Consider the following 19,567-nt stretch of genomic DNA (forward strand, 5'->3'; position numbering starts at 1 on the left):
GTGACGCTCTGAGAGGAGGCAGAAAAGAGGTTGACAAAGACACACCTTACGACGGCAGTACGAACGGGACCTTAGATGTTCGGAGCTGTCTCTTCAACCACACTGGGAGTCTATAACGGCTGCAACTCAGTTCCGAGATGTGTGGCAAGGCTTCGTAGACGCCCTCTGAGCCATTCCTGGCTCTGGAGGATCTAAGGTCTAAGGTAAGGAGTAATAACAGGTAAATTATTTAGTCATTAGACATCTATAGTTTACAGTTAGTTGTAGGTGAGCTGTTGAAGCGAACAGCAATATGTATCAATTTAAAACACCATTCAGATCGTTTCTGTATGGTCCATCAATGTCAGGCAAAACGACACTCTTAACTAAAATAATTAAAAATTGTGATAAAATGTTTATGGAAAGGCAGAAAAAATCTACTATTGCTACATTATTTGGCAGGAGTCATACGATAAAATAAAAGCTATTGCTACATTGGTGCAGGTACAACTCATACAGGGACTTGATGTTTTCGACATCATTGAACCAAACTCTTGGCTGATTATTGACGATTTAGCTGAATCCATTGAACAGTGGTCCCAGGAAATGCTACAATTGTTTACTGCTCACTCACATCATGAACAGATATCCGTTACTCTAGTTTTACATAATCTCTTTCATCAGAGCAAATGTAAGCGAACACTTGCTTTGAACTGTACCTACTATATCATCTACAGAGTTTTTTGTTATTCTAGCTCACTAATAACTCTTAAAAAACAAATATACCCCGGTGCCCCAAAATTTTTACTTTCAGCGTACAATCAGGCAACTAATAAACCCCACGACTACATTCTATTGGATCTTAATCAAAACACACCCGAGGATTTGCGGGTAGTCACAGATATTTTTGACAATGAAATTTCAGTTTATCCTCCAGTGAACAGTAAAAAAGTTTATTAGTTGGCATCATGACACTGAAGAAACTGTATGAAAATAGACATTTATTTTCCCTTTTAAGCACTTCAAAACCACCACAGAAAAGCCATACTCAAACATGGTATTGACAACGATTTTATTAATCTAATATCTGAACTTTGTTTCAATTTAACCGAGGGCAATGTTATACTGCCAGAAGTAGTTAAGCAGCAGGCAAAGCAACATTGTTCCATTGTAAGTGCATTGGCTTGTAAAAAGAAAGAAACAAATTTTAAAACAAAACGTATTCTTCAGGCGGGCGGTAGCTTTTTTACACTTTTACTGCCAATAATTGCAGGACTTCTAAACAATTTTCCCTAGATGGTTAAACCTTATAAATTGACTCCAATAGAACTCACTCTTTCACCAGTGGAACACTTTGAGGACCATCTGAGTAAATTCATTGACATTGAGATTATTGACGATTATAAAAACTACTTTTACTTCAAGATGTATTTCGCCGAGTGGACAAACATAATCCCTATCATGTCAGATCAGTCAATGTGAGTTTCATTGATCACAAAAAAGAAACATCTCAGGATTCTTCTGTTGCTGCTGCTGGAATACAGTTGAAAAAGAAGGAACTGAATTCAATAGTCTCGAGCGTTGGAAATCTAATGCCACACTCATATCGTGAACAAAGTAAATGACTCATAACATATCTCATGGAAAGTGGTCAAGATCATATTCAAGTCGATAGTAATGGGAAACGAATTTTAATTCAAGGGAAGAGTTATAATCTACTTGATTTAATCTATGGTATGGTTAAAAACCGTAAAGGACTTTTATCATTTGACACTCATCGATACAACTCTCTTAATACATTAAACTTCCCCAAAGGCCTTATTATCAAAAGGCGAATTATAAAAAAAAATTAAATGAACATGTTCCATCATCATCATCAATATTAAAACATGAAGAAGAGGAAGAAGAAGATTTAAAATCAATTTAGTATAATAACAGAATACATAGTGGAAACAGTGATTTGATGATGAGGAGCACACCGCTGATAGCTAGACAAAAGTGAAGACGTATTAATATCAACTCAACGTCACCATCATCGCCCACTCGTATACAAAAGGGTAGTGGACGTTACACTACGTGTTTACGTTCAAAATGGTTGAAGTTCTAAAACATGCTTATGAAAATATTGGTGAAGTGGGGTGGTTCCCCCACCACTCTTTCCAAAGTCACTGGCGTTCACACTAAAAGTGTACAAGACTATCTACAAAATGAATCAAGTTACACTCTGCATAGAAACCATACGCTTTCTTGCTAATCAATATTGAAAAACTAAAGACTTTTTCCCACTGCATATAATGAAAGCAGATCTCTTAACTCTAGATGAGATTCAAAGATATCATAGATATCATACTTGCAATCAGTGTTTTTAATCGCTATGCGTATGCCATTCTATTTCGGACAAAGAGAGGTGTTGAAGTCGCTCAGGCTATAGAAAGTATTCTCGAACAAGATTCGTATAAAAGATTCAAACAGATCGGGGTAGTGAATTTGTTAATCCACATACCGAAAAAGTACTAATGAAATATAATACAATGCTCGATAGTCCTATAAAGGCTGCATTGGCTGAACGATTGATAAGAACTATTCAACTTCTAATTTCAAAATATTGTACATTGAAATATACACCAGCTTTTATTCGCGATTTAGATGAAATCATGTTGGTTTATAATCAACGACCCCATCGATCATTGTCCAACTCAACCCAAACAGAAGTCCATCATTCTGATCAAGATAAATTTGATACTTTTCTTAAAATATATTCCAATGAAATGATTGTAAAGAAAAAATTCAACGTTGGTGATACTGTTCGAATTAATAGAACAACTAATGTTTTTGAAATGGGCAATTACTTGTGGTCCACTGAACTTTTTAAAGTGGCAGAAATCCTAGACACCAACATATACCTTATCGTCTCCGAGACACCAAAGATGAAGAGATATTCGGTGGTTTTTATGACTATGAACTACAAAAAGTTCGACAAACTAGTGAATCCAATTAAAAAGATACTAATTACCCGTAGTTGCCGGGCCAAGAAAACAGTTACTTGTTCGGTGGCTAGGATACAACTCTGATTTTGATTCTTGGATCGGTGTTGAAGACATTACCAATGCCCAATGACTTTTATGTAACATGTATGTCCAACGTAGCCGACCCTCTCTACAATGATTTGAATAAAACAAGTAATTTTTGGATGAAACTCTCTCCCACCATCAAATTCGATGACGGAAAGTATGAAGTCTCTCTTGTCGACTGTATTCTCAAAAATGCATATGATATACTGAGAAAGGATCGTGTGCATGAGATAAAAGTTATACCATTCGATTGGTCACTCTGTGTCAAGTATGAATAGGTTGAAGCTTTTAAATCTAGGGAATATCCACATATCACTTTGAAACATATAAAGAATATGGTACTATGACAGATTTGTGTCGTACAATCAATAGAAAAATCTCTTATCGTAGGAATGGTTGATTTCATTTTAATTATTCAATGGAACGCGATAGGATTTACATTACCTCACCTATCGACACTGAAATGATTCATCTCAATGATAATTTGAGAGGTGTTCTTGGCTTTAAACAGAATATGATCAGTGGTAAAAATGCTGGCACTGTTATCGGGATGGATCATGTTATTTTTGCTGATTATCCACCTGGTTTTGCCTCGGACTCTTGCATTTTTCTGTATGCATTCTTTGTGGGAACATCATGAACAAGTTCACCACTATAATATAAAGCATCTTCAGTATGTCTCTGTAAACACTTCATATCTACAACTCTGTCAGTTAACACTAAGAAGTGAATTGGGTGATCCTCTAGCAATAACAAAAGGTTTAGATGTGATAACATGTCATTTTCACTGCCTAAAATGAACAATAGAAGAATTCTATTTGGATGTCCTGATATTTACTGCTATGTCGGTGCTCTGAGTCCACGTGAAATAGGTCATGGATTGGACAATTACAAGTGGCGTACTATAATGTCTGGCTATGGTCTTGGTAGCTCGTTTGCTAGGCTATTTCATTCTGCACTACCCCTTGCCAGAAAATATCTTGCACCTGCTGCATTATATTTTGAGGCCTCAAAACTATAAGACTGAGGATCCGGTAAAAATTTCAACTAGAGTGTGAAAGAAATATTGTTGTGAAGTGTATTTTATGGTATTTGGGGGTTGTAGTCGTAGATGCCTTTATTCTTCCTTTCAGGGGAGATAAACTCTGGCCCTAAGGTAATTAAATTTTGGTAGCGTGCCTTAGGCTATGACCGAACTAAGGAGGCGTACCAGCTGGATATGCTCGAGGGGCTAAAGGTAGATTGAAGAGAGGTTGTCTAAAATACAATACTTTTATTCATTTAACATATAATAATAATCAGATATATACTTTCTACTGGGACTGGTTGTCCCAAGTAGACCACAAGTCTCAGAAACTACAATAATATATAATAAGGTATTTAGACACTTACAATGATAAGACAAAATTCCATGATATTTCTAAAAACAACGGACCAGAGGTCAGTCCAGCATAAAGTTAGTATCGATCCCTCCTTCCGATAAAATGTATCTTTTATACATTTTTATCAACCACACCTTCCCACGTAATCGCTAGGAAGTGGTAATTTCTCAATTTCCGGTTAAACAGAACTTTGCAGGATATGTTCCTTATCTTAACAAAAAGTGGTACTTCAAAACTTCATATTTGCGTCTTATATATTTTTACTAAATTAATAATTAACTAAATTAGAAAGCTTTACCACAATACTCCGCATTTAAAGAAGAATTGTCCCAATTCTCAATATTTTACTTTTAAAACAATTTAATATCGTTTACAGCTATTATGCTGCCATCTTTGGGTCATTATGTGCATCTACCCTCAATGGGTTTCTTTAGGGTTATGTTTCAGATCCAATATAGGCCATGTTTTTTTTTTTTTTCAAAGGATTTCAATTTGAAATAAATCCTTGTTCCTCTTTTTCTCTGTCTCTATGACTGACAATTACTCTTTTACCCTCTTCATATGCATCTTCTGTTTTAACTTTACCCCAAGCGGCTTAAACATAATATTAGTGGTTTTGCTTAAATTAGATTTCAAGTTATATTAGACAAGCTTATGAATTATTTGAGTTTAAATTTAATTCCCCTTAATAATTTAATTTATCTGTATGATGTGGTTGATCTACCGTTTATTTTTCGTTTTAGAATTACCTTGGATAAATTACATATAACATTATTGATTTTTAAATTTTCACATATTTTTCAAGTACAAAGCATTTTCACATATTTCAATAACATAAGCCATTTGGCTATGTAGCACAATATCTAGGCCTAAAGTAAGTTCGAATTTTATTTCACTTTTGATAAAACTGTAGTAAAGTCTCTATTTCTGCTATTGTTTCCAAATATCAGTTGATCAAGAATGGTTTGTTTTTTGATGGTGTGAGACTATGGTTTCAGGATATATTTGAAGTGGCTTCAAAATTTGTTACTTTCCAAAAATGTGTCAAAATATGATTGAAAGAAAAATGGATCCAAAAGGATGCTACGAAAAATTTGATTTCCAAAAAAAAGCTAAGGCTGTATCTAAAATAAATATTCACACTAGAATACATATAAAGCATAAAATTCTATATATATAGTAGAAAGAAACACTCAATTTCGTAAAGTTTAATTACTTTTATTTACTTTTCTCTCTTTTAATTACTCCAAAAATAATATCCCGCTTAAACCGAAACATTATGTTTCTTGCCGGATTATTCTTTCCAACTTAATACTACACGGATTATTTCACAATAAAAATTATTAATACGTTGACTCGAGGTCAAACATTTACATATAACATTAAATCACTAGTTAAAACAAAGTTGATAAAAACATAGTATATATACATATATATAAGCATTGTGTAATAGCTTATATAAGTATTTTTTTTTAATTCGCAAAACTAGATAGGATATTTAACTACTGTTTAAAACTTAAAGCATTAAAAAAATAATACACGGTATAGATAAGCATTGGAATTAATTCCAATTATTGTTTTGTTAATTGTTTATGAAGTATTAATGTAGAATACTTCTTGAATGATATAAAAATAAAAAACACAAATGCTCAACATTCAATTCACTATATTTACATGGATAGTTTAGGATATACATATGTATATATATATATTAACAAAATTTATGTTGATACATAACTTAATTGTTAAAAACAAATAATAATTATGTACTTTAATAATTTATTTAAACATTGCAATATTTATTCTTTGTACAACTTTCAAATAAGTCCGTCAAGACTTTTATATGATAAGTCCTAACTGTAATTAAAATATTTACAAAACCAAAGCAACTCCAACAAATAGATTTATGCTTGGCAATATTTCATATAACATAACTTTTATATTTACATTTCTATAAAAAAAATTTTAAATACAATTCTCTGTTTATAAAAAGGTTTTCGAAATATATTTATAACAATAGATATTTTCTGAACTACATTTGTTACAACTATATAACTTTTCCCATATACGGCTATATACATTTTGTTTTAAAACTTTGGTTCTATTTCGAATCCACTTGTGTCATTAACTGTCATTAGCTTATAAGCCTGTTTGTTTATTCAGACTTTTAAGCTTTCCAATTCTTTTCGAATTATTTTTGGTACTTGAGACAGTTTTATAGCGTTTTTGTCTGTAATCTCTCTTTTTTTCAGCTTTAATGTCCTTTTGGTTTAAGGCTTTATTTACAGCTTATATCTGATAAGCTAAAAAATTTTGCTGTTCCACTTTATACCTATTATGCCATTATCAAATGACTTTACATGTACTCTGAAGGTTCGCTTACCATGACTTCCTTCTGGTAGCTCCTTATAACGTTTCCAGGTCCTCTTGTCATGGCCACAGCTAAAAGGACAATTATGAACCTGCACACACAATAATTAATTATTTATATTATTGTCACACTTTTTATTTGTTGTCACAATTTTCTCTTGGGCCATTCTTTTTTTCAGAAAAGTGGCACTTCTGCAGAAAATACCTGGCCTTCATGGCACACAGTAATTTAGTTTTCGACATACAAGTGACAATGACTATTTTCACTTTAACTTCCCAACTTTTAGTGGTCTTGTCTTAGGTTTCAACTTCAAGTTTTTGTGACTTACTTTCAATTTTCTATGCTATGCTAGTCATTTTTTTTAAGTGGTTTTCCGCTTTTTCATTAAAATAGATCTTTTTTTTAAGCCTATTTTTTTATATTTCATGTTCTTTTTCAATAACCTTAATAAGTTTTTATGCTGATTGCCCTTCTATGGTCAAATTCATTATCTCCATATTTTTAAGAGTTGGGGGGGGGGTGTCTAATTTTTGCAATCTGTATTTTTTGAAATTATTTAATTTTTTTCTTCCGAAAGTTTTTGGTGTTATAAAAGTACTGTAGTTTTTCAGCTAATTTTTTTTTGAACACTTTTAATTAAGTTTTTCTCCAAAATTTCTAGTTCTCATTTATTCATAAAAATGTACGTTTTTACGATATCCTGATTCCCACAAAATTGTGTGGTTTTCATCGCAGACACATATTCCTTATCTGTGGTATTTCACCAAAAATTAGGGCCTATTTCGTGCCAAAAGTTGTTTAGAGATAGGGGTTATGTGGTTTCCCTATAAATTTTTATATTATTCGCGTTTGGTATTTTCCTCAGTTTAATTTGCGCCTTAGTTTTATACAGTCACTGAGTGCAATTTGTCCCTTTCGTGATACTTTGACTATTACCCTGTTCTACAAGTTTATGGGTTTAGTGCCTTGGAAGCGTGACTACGTCCTATTTATTTATTTTTTCTAGGACGTAGGACCCTTCCAGAACATTCAGCTCAAATCACCTCCAAAGTTTGACTTTTATTCCTGATATACATTTGATTAGCTTGGTGGATCCCCCCAATGACAAGACGCTTAGCAGTTTTCGTTTTTAAATGCAAATGGTCCGGTCATTGGTGTTTTTCACCTGTAATGTCCTCGCCCTGTCATTTTTGTTAATGGTGTGTTGTGAATTTATTTAATATGTGAAATTAATTACACCCGAGAAAACTTTGTTTTACACGGTGCTATACTTTTTAAATTGTGACCCATTTTATCTACGGTTTCTTGTTTATATACACCGTCCTTATAGGTAAGTGTTTAATTTATCATATCTTCTACTATTTATAACAAGATTACAGCTAGCTTGTACATGTAGTGGCCACCTAATGTAAACTCTTGCTGCCTTTCCCATTATAATTATTTTTAAATTTCTCCAAAACAATTTTTTTTCGAATTCGACTGAAAGTGTCAGGATTATTGATATACCAAGGTATGCAAGAATAGATCGTTGGAAAACTATGGTGTTTTTCTTTTCCACTTCCTTCTGATGTCTTAGTTTATTGCCCTTCTTTTTTTATACCAAGCCCTTTCTCTTAAGGGTTGCAAAAGAAGAGAAAGGCGACTCCGAGGTCAGTTCTCCTATGTCCTCTTGGAAGTAGCCTACCATTAAAATAAAATAAAATATAAAACATTGCTGATATGACAATTATGATATCATGAGGTTAAGATTTGAGGTTAAGAAATACAGTTAAATTTCAATAAAACGTAAGAATATGAATTAGGTTTTTTGATCATACTTTGAGAAAAAGGCGCCAGAACTCTTTTATCTTTTTCTTTTAGAAAAAGAATTTTTTTATCTTTTTACAGCGCCATATCAAAAATACAAGTTCTGGTTACCGACTTCTATTTTGTAGAATTGTTGCATGCTCAAAATATGTTTGAAAAACATCTTTTTTTACTTCGTTTGACGTTCCTCTTACTTTGTTTGACATTCCCGTGGAGACTCCAAACATCCCCATTTAAGTAGATATATTCATTATTTTACTTGTATAGATATTTTCAGCTTTTTGCTCATTATGAGTATGATTAGTTTATTGATCCCCCTTTTTTCTAAAATCAACCAAATTTTCTCAGGCGCGTAACTTTTGATGGGTAAGAATAAACTTGATGAAACTTATATATTTGAAATCAGCAATAAAATATGATTCATTTGATGTATCTATTGGTATCAAAATTTCGTTTTCTAGAGTTTCGGTTACCATTGAGCCGGGTCGCTCCTTACTTACAGTTCGTTACCACGAGCTGTTTGAAAGAACTTCAATATACTGTTAAGACATGTCCTGAGTAACATAGGCCTATATTTCTTACTCAGGTTTTATTTGATGCTACTCGGCTCTGAGAAAACTGAAGTTTGTTTCTAATCCATTCATTCAGGAGTCATACTGGAAGCGCCTTTGCCTTCATAAAGATGACTGGAAAGAGCCCTCTTCAGTTTTCAAATATCAAGGAAGGTAGGTTCAATATTCTCAAATATTATTGGGTAACGTTCATGAATTTCAGCCCTCCCCCCGGGGAGTTCGGGGGATTAAGTCATCCTAAAAGACATAGTTATCATATTTTCGACCATGCTGAACGAAATGGCTATCTCAAAATTTTGATCAGGTGACTTTGGGAAAAAATGAGTGTGGGAGGGGTTCTAGTTGCCCTATATTTTTTTTTGTCACTAAAAAGGGCACTAGAACTTTTAATTTCCGTTCTAATGAGCCTTCCCACGATATTCTAGGACCACTGGGTCGATACGATCACCCCTGGGAAAAAACAAAAACAAATAAATACGCATCCGTGATCTTTCTTCTGGCAAAAAATGCAAAATTCCACTTTTTTGTTGACAGGTGCTTGAGACCTCTACAGTAGGGTTCTCTTATACGCTGAATATGATGGTGTGATTTTCATTAAGGTTCTATAACTTTTAGGGGGTCTTTCCCATTTCTTCTAAAATCAGCTAAAAATTCTCAGGTACGTAACTTTTGATAAGTATGATTAAACGTGATGAAACTTATATATTTGAAATCAGCATTAAAATTTGATCCTTTTGATGCATCTATTGGTATCAAAATTCCGTTTTTTAGAGTTTCGGTTACCATTGAGCCGGGTCGCTCCTTGTTTGCAGTTCGTTACTGTTTGATTAAATAAAAAAAAGTTTTTTTTTTAACTTAAATTAAGGAACGACGTTAAAACTTAAAACTAACAGAAATTATTCCTTACATGAACGCGGCTGTCCCCTCCTCAACGCCTCGCTATTTAAGCTAATGTTTTTTATTTTTTAAAAAAATTGAGCTGTGAGAAAGTCAAACTTTAGCGTAACGTGCGAGGCTTTAAGGAGGGGACTGCCGCTTTCATATAAGTAATAATTTCTGTTCTTTTTAATTTTTAACGTCGTTCCTTTCTTTCAGTTAAAAAAAACTTGTTTTTTTTACTTAATTTTTGAACGTTTTTGAATTAATACAGGTTTTGATTTTGGCTCACCGTATATGAATAAATAAAACAAAATTTGCATTTTAATTTTACTTTTATTTGGTTAATTGGCTTTCTCGAAACATGTTTAATTTTAATTTACGAACGTTTTTATTAGTATAAATAACCTATACGTAACTTACGAATTAACTTATGTAACGAAATTCTATATTCGCATATTTTTAATACGTATATTAGGGGGTTCGCCTTCTAGTCAATTCCTCGCTCTTTATGCTAAAGTTCGAATTTTATTCCAATTCTTTAAAAATGACTCCTTAATCACAAAGGCCGTTATTTAGAATAAATAGTTCTTATGAAAGTACTAAAAATATTTGGCTTAAAGAGCAATGTACTGACTAGGGGGTGAACCCAATCATATACGTAGTATTTTCTGTATGTTTTAAGTTTTGATGTTGCTCCTTACTTTCAGTTGAAAAACTTGTTTTTTTTATATTTAATTTCTGATCTTTTTTTAAATAATGCCAGGAAATCCGGCGCCTTCTTCATAGCAATGTCCCTTCTCCCATGAAAATCTCTGTCATGGATAGATCCTCCCACATAACCCCGGACCCGCCCAACCCCCCACTACCAGAAAAAATCCCCCTGAATACGTTTGTACACTTTCCAATAACCAATACTGTATGTTGACATTGGGTAAAGTTCATAAATTTCAGCCCTCCCCCGGGGAATTTGGGGGATTAAGTATTCCTAAAAGATATAATTATCATATTTTCGACTATGCTGAACAAAATGGCTATCTCAAAATTTTGATGGGCTGACTTTGGGAAAAAAATGAGCGTGGGAGGGGGCCTAGTTTCCTTCCATTTTTTCGGTCACTTAAAAAGAGCACTAGAGCTTTTAATTTCCATTCCAATGAACCCTCCCACGATATTCTAGGACCATAAGGTCGATACAACTACCCCTGGGAAAAAAAACAAATAAACAGACATCCGTGATCTTTCTTCGGGCAAAAAATACAAAATTCCACATTTTTGCAGATAGGAGCTTGAAACCTCTACAGTAGGGTTCTCTGATGCCCTGAATATGATGGTGTGATTTTCATTAGGGTTCTATAACTTTTAGGGGGTCTTTCCCCCTTTTTTCAAAAATCAGCCAATGTTTCTCAGGCGCGTAACTATTGATGGGTAGGACTAAACTTGATGAAACTTATATATTTGAAATCAGCATTAAAATTTGATTCCTTTGATGTATCTATTTGTATCAAAATCCCGTTTTCTAGAGTTTCAGTTACCATTGAGCCGGGTCGCTCCTTACTTACAGTTCGTTACCACGAACTGTTTGATCGATGTGACTGAAGATTGAAGTTCATAATGCAGTGAAAGAAGCAATGTATTGACGCTATTTGTCCACCTCAGTTTTCTCTAGGGTTTAGATCTATAGTTTTTGTCAACATTGTTGACCAACATGAACTCCTCAACAACGGTTTAAATAATTTATTTCACATTTACGTATAAATCTAAACCGTATTAATAAACTAATTTTTTTTTAATACCTGAGAGAAGCTACGAAATTCTTAAAATTTTTCGTAGTTATAAAGCGTTTGACGGTAGTTCGTAACACGATCGTAGAAGCTACACTGCACAGCGGAGTAGACTTTTGACTGGGAGATTTTATTTACTTAGCAGTTTTAGGAAATGAATATATTGGTCGTCTAACTGATCTTTATCCCAAACTTCAAACACATAGAAACGAGAGGTGTTTTAATTTCTTGGGAAAGATGGGATAAAATGAAGATGGATGCCAGAACTAGAGTTACAGTGGCTGCTTTATAATTACCAGTTTTCTAATTTCATAACACCAACTAAAACAAAAATAGTTCGCACGATTGTTGCTCGTTTTAACCGACAGTATGTACCAAAAAATTCTTGCTCAATAAGAGAAGAGGATTATTGATATACCAAGGTATGCAAGAATAGATCGTTGGAAAACTATGGTGTTTTTCTTTTCCACTTCCTTCTGATGTCTTAGTTTATTGCCCTTCTTTTTTTATACCAAGCCTTTTCTCTTAAGGGTTGCAAAAGAAGAGAAAGGCGACTCCGAGGTCAGTTCTCCTATGTCCTCTTGGAAGTAGCCTACCATTAAAATAAAATAAAATATAAAACATTGCTGATATGACAATTATGATATCATGAGGTTAAGATTTGAGGTTAAGAAATACAGTTAAATTTCAATAAAACGTAAGAATATGAATTAGGTTTTTTGATCATACTTTGAGAAAAAGGCGCCAGAACTCCCGTGTTAAAAAGAAACAACAACAAAAAACTTGTCCCTTCCATTTATAAGCATTGTGCTTTAATTTCTTTAAACCTTGCCCTGGCGCAGGCTTCCAGACCGGACCTAATTCAAATGCTTAATGGATACTTGTAAGTAATTGTAGTGTTTTTCCTATTTCCCCAAACGCATGGAATAATTAACTTCTGTTCAAAAGCATACAAAAAAGCAAAATTTCTTCACTTTTATGACACATGGTGGTTTGAAAGGCATGATGGTGCTGTCAATTTTCTGGAGCTTTTCCCTGGTGTTGTCGGATTACGGGAGAGCTTTGTTGACAACCATCCCGATTCAAGTCCAATGATGAAAGCCAACTCCTTAGTAAAAGCTTTTACCAAGTTACACTTTGTTTTTCCTCTGTTTCTTGTTAGAAAAGTAAGTTCGATTCCGTTTTCAATTTCCTTGTCTCTACAGAAAGAATATTTAGATCGACCTGCCTACTGTGAACATATTGTTTTATGCCAGTATATAGTAAAAGAGCTAATAGAAGTGGATTTTCCTTCTTTTTATGGTAAAGTAGTTCAGACAGCTGAAAGTGTTGGGACTCCCGTTGTGAAAAGCAAGATACAAACGTCGGTGATTCGTTTCTTCATACCCTTCTCATTCCCCATTCCTCAAACAGCTATGTGAAGAACTCGATTCGAGATCCCTTAACTACCAAGCTATTTTCCTTAACTACCAAGGTTTCTCGCAGTAATCTAATCAAAGATTTGTTTTTTCTCAATTCTGAAAGCCATTGCCGGGATCCAAAATCTTTTATATCATATTTCGAAGGAGAAATATAATTTTGAAAATCATTTTCAAAATCAATTAATGAATCAGAGCAGTGTTCCAGGGAAAGAGCAGCAGTCTAGCCACATAACCCCTTCCCTTGTTTATACATGGAGCTTAGACTAATTGATTATATTGTATGACAAAAAGCAAAAGGGAAATCAGGTTGAAAAGAGAAGACAGAGGTTACCTTTAAATTTTACTTTACCCCATCAATTGGTGCTTCAGAAATGCATCTCTGAATTGAGTAGTTGGACAAAGATCGTTTTCGAGTTTTAATGTTACTTAATTCACTAATGGATAAAGAGGCCCCCCCCCAGATTTTTGTTGGAGCTTTTTCGCCGGTTTTTTTCTGTTTTTCACTCTTTTTTTTTGTTGTGTAGAGTTTGTAGCCAAGACTGGGCTAAATACTCCTTCCACTAATCCCAACTTTTGTGGTCATTAAAAAGGTCATAAAATTCGTATGGTCTTCTGATATATGCTGGTGAAATCGTGTCCTCTATTTCTTCTTCTGAAAGTATAGGCTCTGTTTTCCACTCTTTTGAAAAATATCCCTCTTTCATTCTATTATGGTGTACTGCTTCTTCCTTTCCCTTATACTGATGCTTTAGAACATACGTTAAGTTATTTGGTAGAATTTTTATAATCCTGTAGGGTCCATCCCATTTCGGTTTTAACTTTTTTGTTCCTTCCAGATTCGCTTTGTAAACATAAACCAAATCTCTTAAACAGTAACTCGTTTTGTTTTTGCTTGTTCTGTCATATTTTTCTTTTTGTTCTGTTTTCGCATCTTCCAGATTGTCTTTAACTTGTTCCATAGCTTTTTTCTTTCGCATCACCATCTCTTGCTTATATTGGTCTAGGTTGTAATATATTCTGTCATTTTGTATTTTATCTAAACAAATTCTGGGATCTCTTATATGTTGCAAAAAATGGCGTTTCTTTTAACGTACGTGAAAAACCCGTATTTATTGCAAAGACTACAAATGATAAATGTTCATCCCAATTTTCATTTTCCTCTCTTGCTTGTATTCCCAGCATGTAAGCTAATTCCCTATGCTTACGTTCAACCTTCCCATTAGCTGCTGCCATCTAAGACGAGGTAAACCATCGTTTAACATCCAGATATTCTGTAATTTCGTCTAATAATTTGGCTCTAAGACATGGCCCATTGTCGCTAAGTAAAACTCTAGGAAAAATTCCGTGTTCTAGAAATAGACGATTGACCAAAACTTTCGCAATGGTTTTTGTCTTTTCGTCTTGAATTGGAAAAGCGTATGAACATGAATTAAAATGGTCGACTACGGTTAGTACGCACCTGTTTCCTTTCCTGGAAACTGGTAAACTTCCTCCGGTTCCCCAAATGTCTATTGACATTAATTCTCCTACCCCTGAAGGGGTGGGGTATTGACCTAATTCAGCCCTAGGGGTCCTTGGTGGCGACTTTTGTTTGGCGTACTCTTGGCAGCTTTGTATACAAGCTTTTACTTTTGAGTACATTTTTGGAAAATAAAAATTTTCTTTCAGCTTCCACATAGTTTTTGCTTCTCCCATGTGACGGCCAATCGTTGCATGTGCCATCTGTAAAACTTCTCCTTCCAGAGATTTTGGAATTACTGGAATAACTTTTTAGTCATGTTTTCTATATTCTTGCGATGGTCTATGATATCTTACTAGAAGATATTTACTTTCGTCCAGATCCAAATTATCTAAGTCCTTTAAAAAATGTTTAAAGTGCTCTGGCAGTTCCGGTTCTTTTGAAAAAAAGGATTTCATCGCTACACAAAAATCGTCTTTATCTTGATGCTTCGAAACATTTTCATTAGACAGTATTTTTAGCCCTTCCAGTTCGTTCTGGATGGTTGTTATCAAATTTCCTTCCGTATCTTGATTTCGTGACAAATAGTCTGTTAAAATGTTTGTACGGCCCTTTATATATATTGGGGTATATGAATATGCTTGCAGACGTAGTATCCACCGTGTAAACCGGGCTGAAGTATTTTGCTTCGTATATAGCCAAACTAATGATTTTTGGTCTACGCGTAAAATAAATTTTTTTCCAAGTAAAAATTGTCGAAAATATTCTGTAAAAACTACAAGTGCCAAACACTCCCTTTCAACTGTCGAGTATTTTTTTTCTGCCTCCGACAGTGACCTGCTCACGTATTGGACTATTGATTATACTCCTTCAGATCTTATGTTTAATAATATGGCCCCTATACCGTACCCCGAAGCATCTGTTTGCAAACAGAAGTCATGTGACAAATCTGGTAGTTTTAGTTTTAACGCCAGTAATAATTGCCTTTTTACTTCATTTAGTGCTTTTTTTGCTTCTGCTGGACATTCGAATTTACCTGATTTCTTCAAAAGGTTTGTCAAAGGTTGTGCTATTGTGGCATAATTTTTAATATATTGTCTGAAATAGCTTAACAAACCACAAACTGATTTGCAGCTTTTTTTATCTTTAGGAGGCTGTAAGTTTTCTATAACTGTAAATTTTTCTGGATTTGGGGAAATAGTACCTTGGTTTATCAGGTGTCCAAGAAAAACTAATTTTGGTACTACTATTTTTAACTTTTTTAGTTTTAATTTTAAGCCTGCTTTTTCAAACTTTTCCAGTATTTTTCTAAGTCTGACCAAGTGGTCTTCCAGGTTTTCATTAAACAAAATTACATCATCTAAATAAGCCAAGGTATCTTTTTTCCTTCCTAGTTCGTTATCTTTTAACACCAAATTCAATAGTTGACTAAAACAATTTGGACTAAATGATAAGCCAAAAGGCATACGTTCAAATATGAACCATCTTCAATCGTCTAAGATTACTGTAGCCTTATGCTTTGTTTCTGCATATAAAGCGATTTGCCAATATCCTGCTATTAAATCAAAACTAGTGTAATATTTTGAGCCTCCTAACGCATCTAAAATCGTATCAATTCTTGGTAACTTCATCACGTCCTTAACCGTGACGGCATTTAGTGATCTAAAGTCTATACATAATCTCCAGGTGTTATCTTTTTTCCTAACTTTTACTAGTGGAAAACACCAATCACTCACACTTTCTTTAATTAGTCCCTGATCTTCCATTTCTTTTATTTGGGTTTCTAGCCATGGTTTTAAATGATAAGGTGTTTTATACGGTGATTTTTTGATTGGAGGGCCGTCTGTTGATATCTTGTGCGTGATTTAGAGAGTTAATCCGTAATCCGCTTTGTGTCTTGCAAAAGTCCATTTAAAATCCCAAAGAATATTTTCCACCCTAGTTCTTACGTTTTCCGGTAAATTTTTTAAATCAAATTGTTGCAAAAAATCCGTTTTCGACATTCCATACTTTTCTTGTGGTTGCGGTTTTAATGAGGATAAATGTTCGTGGCTAGTGAAGTTTACGCTTAATTCTGGACTGTTTATAAATTTTATTTCCGAATTTGAAATCTTTTCTACTGATCCAAGTTCTACCTGGCTCAGCTTTATTTTATTATTATTTAGATTTGATAGTTTTAAGTATGTTATACCATTTTCAATTTTTATAACTTGATTTTCCACGAAAATTATTGGGTATTCTTTTATGGTGTACCCTCCTATCATGGCATCCATTGTTTTAACCTTTCCTACTTTTGCATTTAATGTCGCTAGAACTTGAGCTGTCGTTCCCCCTTCTATGGTGATTTTTCCGCTTATTTTTAGGTTATAATTCGAATCTTCAATTTCGTTATCTGTTGTTACGCAAATTTGCCTATTATTTTCATTTGCCTGGTTTATGGCTATTGTATCGGATATGGGTTCCCATACAATCCCATATTTTCTGATGGCATCTACTCCTAGAATACAAGGAAATGGTAGCTGCTTGCATATTGTTAATGTTACTGTTATTTCTTTATCCCCTGCACTAAATTTCAGTGGACATTCTCCCAAAATTGTCAGCTTGTGCCCTGTCCCTGATATCAGGGTATTCTGGCATCTACTTATGCGATTTTTGACACTAGGAGGAAACCTCTTAAAAACTTCCGCCCGAATTAATGATTTAGATACGCCTGTATCTAGTAAACATGGTAAATTTTAAAACAACAAAGAATTGGTAGATTATTATTATTTGCATTTGTATCACAACATTCTAAACTATATAGGGGTCTTTGTAAGGAAACAGCTCTGTCGACCCTTACAGGCTGGTTTCTCCGTTTAAATGTCCACTGTTTGGCCAAAAGTTTCTGGGATTATCCCAGTTTTCTTCAGCGCTGCTACTTTGACCCTAGGTATTGTTAACCGTTGGCCTTCTAGGCCTAAATTCAGGAATATTATTAGGTGTTTGCCAGGTATTATTTGCTCCCTGTCTTCCTAAATTTCTGTCCTCCTGCGTTGTGAATTGGGGTCTTGCCATGTACGTATGGCCTTCTTTGCGTATTCTATGCCAGCAATCTGCTGCATAGTGGTTTGGTTTGCTGAAATAATAGCAATAAAATATTCTCTTAAATTGTTTGTTTGTTCCCTGGTTATTTCTAAATATTTTTGATCTGTCCTTGTTGGTTCCCCAGCTATCTGTCTTTGGTTGGGGAGGGTGTCCATAATTTCTATAGTTATTAGCTCGTAGTCTCTCAAGGTCGTGGAATCTGTCAGCTATTTTCCTAGACGGCGACCCTCGGCCTCCGTTGCGCCTTTTTGGTTCACGATTCGGCTCCTCAGCGCTCACCCTTTTCTGTCCCTTTTCATATTTTATACTTTCTTAGGCTCCTGTGTTATTTATTGACATCTGATCAATCTTTTTCGTAGCCTCGTCAATTTTTACCTCTGTTTCAACTAGTATTATAGTCTGCTCTAAATTTTTAGGTTTCCGTGATAATATTAGTCTTAATAACTTTTTTGGTAACCCTTGGGTAAAAGTATGTAGTTGTACTTTCTGTACTGTTTTGTCATTTTCGCCTTTCTCTAATTGTAAACACACGGATCTACAAATTCTGTCGGCATATTCCCTGATACTAGTTGAGTTATTGAATGCGACTACCTCTTTTCTTAGCCATTCAGAGATGCTTGTCTCTATGAATCTTGTTTTAAACAATTCAATTAGAGTTCTGATATCCTTGGGCTCTTTGTCCTTAATTGCCTCAAAATGTTTAAGTGCGTTTCCCTTTAATCTGGCTCCAACGCATTGCTCTTTGACCTTATCCTCAACCGATTCAGTTAATTCGTCGAAAATTTTTAATTTTTCGATAAACTCATCTACATCTGAATTTCCCACGTATTCTGGTATAATTTTTGCAATTTCAAGTACTGTTGATAGGGAAGTCATTTTTTCCTCTAGTAAAGCCATTTTATTTCAATTTACTATTTTTATCTAGCCTTCTCGACCCAGTTTTTCTAGCGACCACCAGTTGTTGTGAAGTGTCTTATGGTATTTGGGGGTTGTAGTCTTAGATGCCTTTATTCTCCCTTTCAGAGAAAAATTATGGAGAACAGTAAAGAAACCAAAGGGGCAGCAACAAGATCCTTTGTCAGCAGCACAAGTAGCTAAAACGCTTATGAAAAAGGCCAAACATCAAGAGAAACAAAGATTAAAGATATTTGACGAGGCAGCAAAACAGCACTCGGACTCAGAGCCTCATAAACCAAACCATAGAGACCACGGAAAAACTTGCAAATATTATAAAGAAGAAAAGCAAAAATTTGGGGTCCGAAATTCGGACCAGGAAACGGAGAAAGGCAGAACGAGCGTAGCCCCCAGCAGATTAATATTTGAATAAAACAATTATAACCAAAAAAAATATTAAATAAAAATAAAACGAGTAAAAAGCCTCTAAAGAAATATCTATATTTTATTTTTTAATCGGTATATAAAAAAACATCAAGTTTTCCTTCAAATATATATCGCCAGCAAAAAAAATTATTACCGTCACGTTCTAACGCTAAATTATTAGCTCCAATCTGAAGTGACATCATAGCTTCCTGCAAAAATTTTGTTTCCAATACGGGATATAACTTCGCGAACGGTGTAATGTCAAGACTTGTCAAAACGAATTAGGCTTCGTTTCATAAAAGAAATTAATAAGGCCACGTAACTTTTAAATAGGTGTTGTGAAACTAATTAAATTATAAACATTTAAAATCAGTATTAGAAGGCGATTTTTTTGAAATGTATATTGAAAAAAAAACATAATTTGGGGGGATAATATTAAAAAAAA

At 34.2% G+C, this 19,567-nt stretch overlaps 1 protein-coding gene across 1 annotated transcript in view; it reads left to right on the forward strand.

The window, feature by feature from the left end:
• The window catches only part of LOC148950038 (uncharacterized), a 48,420-nt gene that overhangs the window by 8,541 nt on the left and 20,312 nt on the right, over window positions 1-19,567 (forward strand). Inside the window, exon 2 of the mRNA XM_089091769.1 lies at window positions 9,196-9,334. Within this exon, the coding sequence (XP_088947895.1) occupies window positions 9,292-9,334 (43 nt within the window). The 5' untranslated portion in view covers window positions 9,196-9,291. The remainder of the gene's footprint in view (window positions 1-9,195; window positions 9,335-19,567) is intronic.

Source organism: Artemia sp. Qi Xiang Cuo, chromosome 7 (genome assembly GCF_049724085.1).
Source record: "Artemia sp. Qi Xiang Cuo chromosome 7, ASM4972408v1, whole genome shotgun sequence".
NCBI classification, from domain to species: domain Eukaryota; kingdom Metazoa; phylum Arthropoda; class Branchiopoda; order Anostraca; family Artemiidae; genus Artemia; species Artemia sp. Qi Xiang Cuo.